General features: G+C 50.3%; 1 protein-coding gene across 1 annotated transcript in view; it reads right to left on the reverse strand.

Moving 5' to 3' along the window:
- Nucleotides 1-3,235: 3,235 nt before the first annotated feature.
- Nucleotides 3,236-7,500, reverse strand: part of LOC113804678 (regulator of G-protein signaling 7-binding protein) — a gene marked incomplete in the record, with an annotated part of 435,257 nt that continues 430,992 nt past the window's right edge. Inside the window, 1 exon segment of the mRNA XM_070137564.1 lies at nucleotides 3,236-3,788. Coding sequence (XP_069993665.1) covers nucleotides 3,654-3,788 — 135 coding nt within the window.

A 7,500-nucleotide genomic window follows, 5' to 3' on the forward strand; every position in this document is an offset into this window, starting at 1 on the left:
GCCTCGAAGCGGCTGACTCGCTGGCACAAAACCCGACTTCCTGTTCGTCACCAGCTTTGCCAGTCCCGGCCGCATCGCTTCCTGGTCTTCCCTCGCGGCACTGCAATGGCACTGCACGTTGGCGTGTGATTATCCCTCCTGCCATGACGAGGTTCCCCGCAACAGTGAGCGCCGGCACTCTGTCCTAACTACGTAAAGTGCATATTAACGGTCAACTTTGTAGGCGGCCACGGAGCGGGCGGGGGTCGAGCGCGCTTCGCCCCGCTCCTCTGCGTCTTGTTGAACAACACGCAACCAATTTTGTCTCCGAAGTGCGAAATGAGAATACTACGTGGCGTTCCAATTTACTCAAGATTTTAGTAATACTCACTTGTATAGAAATAACAGCACGTTTTCGGTCGAAACAGCACGGCATTGTTTTGGAGAACAAGACACCAGAACGCGCGACGCGCCATTTTTATCTGGGTTGACGCGCCGCAGATTCAAATTTCCTTTCTACAGAAAAATGGGTTTGATTGACTTTATCATTCGAGAGAAGTATCCTTAGACTGTCATTTATATATATATATATATATATATATATATATATATATATATATATATATATATATATATATATATATATATGAAAAAAAGCTCAGGTGAAGTGCTTGCCGACCTTCCGAGGTGTCTGAACGCTGTCCCGCATTTCTCCGCCAATTATGCGCAACAGAGAGACTAGGAAAATACTATGTTTAGGTCCCTGATCGTATGGTCTAATAAGGAAGGAACTGAAAGTCTTCTAAACGCCATGGAACCATAAATCTGTCAAACAAGACAACTACTGACCTTAACTCTTGACTGTGTTTCTCCTACGGGATTATGGCGCTGCGCGCACCGCACGGCGCAGGACGACTTTCCTTCGCACGAACACAGCTCTCCTACCGTCAGGTTAGTTGGTCTAATATGAGGGGTACATGATGCAAGGAGTCACCAAGCTTAGATAAGCGGCTAACTGTATGATATGTACTCAAAATTATAAACTTACGCAAACTACTATCACCAACAAGGGACATAAATAGTTAAACTGTCAAGGAAAATAATAACCGTTCTCTACAACACGCACAATAATGAAAATACTCTTTATGTGATCTTAATATTATGTAGGTCATAAATGTATCCTAAAATCACCATATTTTTTTTATATCTTCCGCAGAAATAATTTATCATACACAAGGTTTATTTATTATGCGTCGAACAGCGTCGACGGCGCAGTAGTGTTCTTTTTTTTTTTTTTTTTTTTTTACACCGATTTCAACCTATGGCAACAGTCTAGTTCTCCTCCACTTCACTCTGGCGTATGTCGTGCACGTCTGTCTGTGCGGACATATCTGCATGAAGGGGATTTGCAGGGGGGGGGGGGATGGGACGAGGTTCAAAGGGCAAGGAGCGGGAGGCTGCACCCAGAACGCTGCCGGTGTTGTGGAGGAAGCGGGGTTCAGGGATCTAGGGGCTGAGGCATCTATCTGTGCACACGCAGGGGCACACATTCACTTAAACATGCATACAAAGTTTCAGATATACAAAATCGTATATATGCAAGAACACACACACATACGCACACACACACACACACACACACACACACACACACACACACACACACACACACACACACACACATATATATATATATATATATATATATATATATATATATATATATATATATATATGTATATGTATATATGCACACACGCACATGCACACACACATGTACACACACAAATTTATAAATTTGTGCATATATGCAAGTGAATCCACATCTTCCCGTGCACGCTTTCCTTGCTTTCCTTCGTGGGCGCCGGGGAGTGCGAGGGGCCGTGGGCGGGCGGGGGCATGGGCGGCGGGTGAGAGTGAGTGAGTGAGATGAGACGAGGGGGGCTCAGATATCGTTATGCCTGAGAGTTTTTAAATAACGTGGGAAACACTGACATGGGGTTCGGGTCTAAACCGTACGGGATCAAAGTGCTTCGTCAGAGTACGACGCTTAAGTCTACGATGGAGTTAATGGTATTAAATAGATAAGAGGTCGACACAGATGGATGTAATATATCATAGTTATACATATAACATTGTGCAGATGCGTCTGATGCCGAGGATCAAACATTCTAGAGAAGCTACTTTATATGTTGAGAGGGACAGGCAGGAGGAAGAGGAAGAGGAGGAAGAAGGGGAGATCGAGGAAGAGGAAGAGGAAGAGTTGGAGGTGGAAGAGAAAGGGTGGGGGAGGAGAAGGGGGCAATTAGAAGGATTAGGTTTAGGATTAGGATTAGGATTAGGAGGGGGAGGAGGAAGAGGAGGAGGAGGGGGAAGAAGGGATCAGAGGAGCAGACGGAGTGGGTGGGAGGTTAAAAGCAGAATAAAGTCGGTAGGTACAGAAAACACGAAAATCAGACCAAAACACTTGTGACATAATGGTGATAAGTGAGGTACCGAATAGCAAACGGCGTGTGAAGAGAAGATGGAAGAGAAGAGGGATGATAAAAAAAAGAAAAAATGAAAGGAAGAGAAGGAAGGACGACGGGAATGAAGAGGGGGGGGGTGAAGGCTGGAGGAGGGAGGTGGGTGGGAGCTGGGTCTTTCCAGGATCTGAAAGAGAGGGAACACCGGGAAGGGGTGGGGTTGGTTGGTTGGGGGGGGGGGGGAGCGTTTCTGTTTGCCTTAAGCTTATGCAACGAAATATTCAGATTTATTGAATACATTACACATGCAGAAACTGGTTCCTAACTACAGGCTCATCATCGATCTAATGTTTTGTCAACATCTAGCACTAAGCCAGCGCGGGGCAGCGGAAGCTTCGCCTCTTATGCTCTGAACCAGTAACAAGTGGACAGCTATATATAGTATCTTATAAAATCTATATATATTTTTTTCACAGAAGTCTCCTAAAATCACCATCTTTGTACAGTCAACGAATACGCTAATTCACACACCGGATATAGACGCGTTATAAAAACACCCTAAGGCAATGAGAACAGTGTCGGGGATGACCGTGTGATGAGGCGGGGGGGGGGGGGGGTGCCCTGACATCGGCTGGGTCCCGGATGCCACGGGGAGGGGGAGGGGGGTGCCCTGACACCGGCTGGGTCCCGGATGCCACGGGGGAGGGGGAGGGGGGGGTGCCCTGACATCGGCTGGGTCCCGGATGCCACGGGGAGGGGGAGAGGGGGTGCCCTGACATCGGCTGGGTCCCGGATGCCACGGGGAGGGGGAGGGGGGGGTGCCCTGACATCGGCTGGGTCCCGCATGCCACCGGGAGGGGGAGGGGGATGCCCTGACATCGGCTGGGTCCCGGATGCCACGGGGAGGGGGAGGGGGGGTGCCCTGACATCGGCTGGGTCCCGGATGCCACGGGGAGGGCAGGAGGGCCCCGGGAGTGCCTCGGCGCCGGCGAGGGCCGCTCGGAGGACTCCTGGCGGGGCTGCTCGCGGGAGGGCGTCGACGCAGACGGGGTCCTTGGCTTCCTAGCGAGGAGACGCGGGCGCGGGAGTGGCTGGGCGCGTGGAGGGAGTGAGGAGGGCGAGAGGTGGAGTCACGAGGTGGGAGGCGCTACACCGAGTGGAGTGATGGAGTGTGGCGGTGGAGTGGCGCGAGAACTAGACTCTGGCGCATTACAAGTAAGCCGGCTTGCAGGTGCAGCATAACGCGCTCATGTTGCGGTACAGGGAGCGTCGCGTCCGCTTCTTGCTCCACAGGCTGAACATGTCCTCGCCCGTGAGGGCCAGGTTCCTGTTGGCGGCGTCCTCCTGCAACAGAAAGCGGCTCAGGCAAGGAAGGCATTTCAGGCACAGGGATGGGTCAACAGGAAACTTCCGGAAAAGACAATCAAAGATGGTGAACAAAGAATCAAGGCAGTTCTTAGAGTCTATCATGGGTGGCGACTAACGCCTAATGAACCTTGGAATATTGTACATTAATGATTCATGTAAAGAATGACTATTCGATCGCTTCGTAGGACGAGGAAGAACAGCATGAAAGGAACACGTGTTACTCGCTCCTTCCGACCCAAACCAGAGGCCCAGGGAAGGACAGGCGACTCGAGGGCCCCGCCGCCCGCCCTCCCCCCGCTCCCTCCCGATCCCTCCCCCGGGTGTCCTACCCCCTCCTGTGTGCATCGATTACTCAGCCTCAGGTTTCTTTCGCCTTATCACTCGCACATTTTCGGAGCTCGTCAGCAGCGCTAAACCCTTCCTGCCCCTACGTGCGCCTGTGATGTTATCCCGCGCCTCAGCCCTCCATTCACATCCCTTTGGTGGGGGCGCGTGTGTGAGGAGATCTCGAGACTCAAAGCCGAGGCAGCTCAGCCTCTTTAGACTCCGGAGCAGAAAGCAGAGCCGGGCGGGGACCCCCTCCCCCCCACCCCGGGCTCCCGTCCTAAGCCTTCATCACCTGCTAAGTCTGAGTAATCACCCTCGAGGGGGCTGACGCCGGCCCCGGGGGTGACCCCAGGTCCGCTGTTATTATGCTCGAATAATGTGCTCTGCCTCCCCCCCTCTCTCTCTCCCCCCTCCCTCTCCTATCTCTCCCTCAGTCCCCTTCTCTCTCTCTCTCTCTCTCTCTCTGTCCCTCTCTTCCCTCTCTCTCTCTCTCTCTCTCTCTCTCTCTCTCTCTCTCTCTCTCTCTCTCTCTCTCTCTCTCTCTCTCTCTCTCTCTCTCTCTATATATATATATATATATATATATATATATATATATATATATATATATATATATACATATATCCATATATATATATGTGTATGTATGTCTGCAAATAGAATAGGTCAAATACCTCCCGGCGGGGCGGTGTGAGTTGCACAATAGCAAAAACCGCCGTGTATTCAGGGATGTCAAGCGACGTCAAAGGAGGTCCAGGATTCCGGGCGACGTCTCCTCAGGTCGAGGGACATCACAAAAGATCTGGCTGCACCAAGGAAGTCGCTGGCGTCAAGGGACATTAAGCGGCGACAAAAATGTGATTTGACGGTCAGGAAGTGCGTCCCACATGGGAGCAAGGTCTATATAAGTACTAAAATAGACCTTGCATGGGAGGTCGAGTGAAGGCAAAGGAAGTCAGGCGACAGAGGTGGTCGTTCGTTGTCCTCTTCAAGGAGAGCAAAAAAGTCCTACAGTGTCAAAGGAGGAGCTACGGCGACAAGAGAGGTCGAGTGACAGCAGCGTCGAGCGGCGCTCCGGGAAGCGGAGTGACTTCTAGGGAAACCAAGCGACATCAAGGAGGATCCGGCGACGCCACGGCAGGTTGAGCAGCGTCTAAGGAGGTCAAGCAAGGTCAAGGGAGCTTCCTGAAGGTCAAAATAGGAACGAACTATCCGGAGGAGGCCAAAGGAGGTCGAGTGATGTCAAGGGGGTCAAATGGAATGAAACTACGCCATGGAAGATTAAGGGAAGTAGAAGAACATGGAGCGAGGTCAGGGACGTCCAGGAAGGCCGAACAACGTCAATGAGGAACGAATGACGTCAAAAAGACAGAGTGATGTCAAGGGATGTTAGGCGACGTCAGAGGATATCGACTGATGTCAAGGAATCTTAACAGAGGCCGTGTTACGTCAAGAGAAGTCAGGGAAGGCTGAGCGACATCGTGGGAGCAACGTCACGGGATGTCAGATGAGGCTGTCGGAAAAGGCTGAACGAAGGCAAGAGACTACGAGTGGAAGAAGTCGGTTAAAGAAGGCCAAGAAAGGTCGCGTTATGACGCGATCGAAAGACATCGAAAGAAGTCAATCGACATTTAGGACGCTGAGTAATGTCAAAGGAAGTCGATTCACATCACATGGGAAAGTAGAATGATGTCAAGGAAAGTCAGCTGGTGTCAGATGTCATCAGTGGAATCGCTCGACGGGGCACCGTCACTGCACATGACGTTGCGATATTTTTGTGCCTCCGCCGTGATCTCCCGGCCCACCCGCCCTCCCTCCAGGCGGAAATATGCATTTTTAAGCGAGGGAAATGAAGACTTGAAAACCAATCTTGCAGTTCATGGGATTCTCAAACACTGATTCGTTACCATGGTTATGCCTACCCTCCCCCCTTGCGCCTTCTACCCCCCCCCCATCACCCACATCTTTGTCTCTCTGAGTTACGGTTCCCTTGCCTCTCCTCCCTTCCCTTCTCTCTCTTCCCTTCCCTGTCCCCGTCTTCCTTTCTCCCTGTCCTGTCACTCCTCTCGTGTCTTTCCCTCTCATCTCCCTCTCCTGCCCCTCCCCCATCCTCCCATCACATTCCTTCCTTCCCTCCCCCTTCTCCCTCCCCTCTCCCCTCCCCCCTGCTTACCACTTGGGAGACATGACCAAATTGAGCCGATTTCATTAAGAACTTTTCCTGTGATGGCAACTTTTGTGGCGATGTTTTACAGCGGAGAAAATTGGGATCTAGGATCTCCATTTTTTTCTCTTTCTCTTTTTTTCTTTCCTTTTTTTTTCTCCTTCAGAACAGAGGAAACTGAGTAACGGATGGAAGAGCGTTGTGACGAAGGGAAAAGTGGGGGAGGAGGGCGGGGGAGGAGGGAGGAAGGGAACTGAAAAGAGAAGTCAAGAGAGGACAGCACGAGCGGGAAGGACCAGGAATTGGAGACGAGAGGTAAAGGAACAGACATGACAGGGAAGAAGAAAGGCAGACAGACCAACAGACAAACAACAAAAACGGACACTGAAAGGCAATGCAATAAGAACCGAACTGAAGAGAAGAGAGGAAAAGGGAGAGGGAAGAAGGAGGAGAGAAAGGAGGAGGAAGGGGAAGAGGAAGGGAGAAAAGAACTGGACTGGGAAGAGGAGAGTGAAAGGGAACGAGGGAGGAAAGAGAGGAGGACAAAGGGATGGGGAGAGAAGGTGAAAGAGCGAGGGAAGAGAGGAAGGGAAGGTGGAGTGAAAAAAGGAAGGAACGAGAGGATAGGGAAGAGGGAGGAGAGAGGGGAAAGGGGGAGAGGGTCGAGGAAGGGGGAGGGTAGTGTTGAATAGGAAGACGCCAAAGTTTGCTCGCCTGATAGCCTCTATTGAAACCTTGGCTTTAAGATCGTGTATAAAACCAGTGTATATAGATGACGCTATAAATATACAAATGCGAACAGGCTTGTGGCGGTCGATTTTGAAACTGAGATCACAAGAACTGACGAGAAGGATCAAAATGAAAAAGTAAGGAAATATTTACTCTATATGGGTATATGACCATAGATTTAAGTAAACAATCACACACGCACACACACACACACACGCACACACAAACACACACACACAGCTTCTACACAGAATCTCCATTTATCTTGATTAAGCATCTCATTCTTTTTAATTCAGATACTGAGATCCCTCCCGTGATTTTTACTTGTATCATCGATTCTACTTCTGTTTATCATTCGCTTGCATATTTCTGCGCTCTTGTCCTCTCAAGCGTGCGTGTCTTTATTTATTTTTTTCGTTAGCAAATCTTAAAGTCCTCTTTTTTCTCCCTCCCTCCCCCTCTCCTTAT

Source organism: Penaeus vannamei, chromosome 23 (assembly GCF_042767895.1).
Source record: "Penaeus vannamei isolate JL-2024 chromosome 23, ASM4276789v1, whole genome shotgun sequence".
In the NCBI taxonomy this organism is placed as follows: domain Eukaryota; kingdom Metazoa; phylum Arthropoda; class Malacostraca; order Decapoda; family Penaeidae; genus Penaeus; species Penaeus vannamei.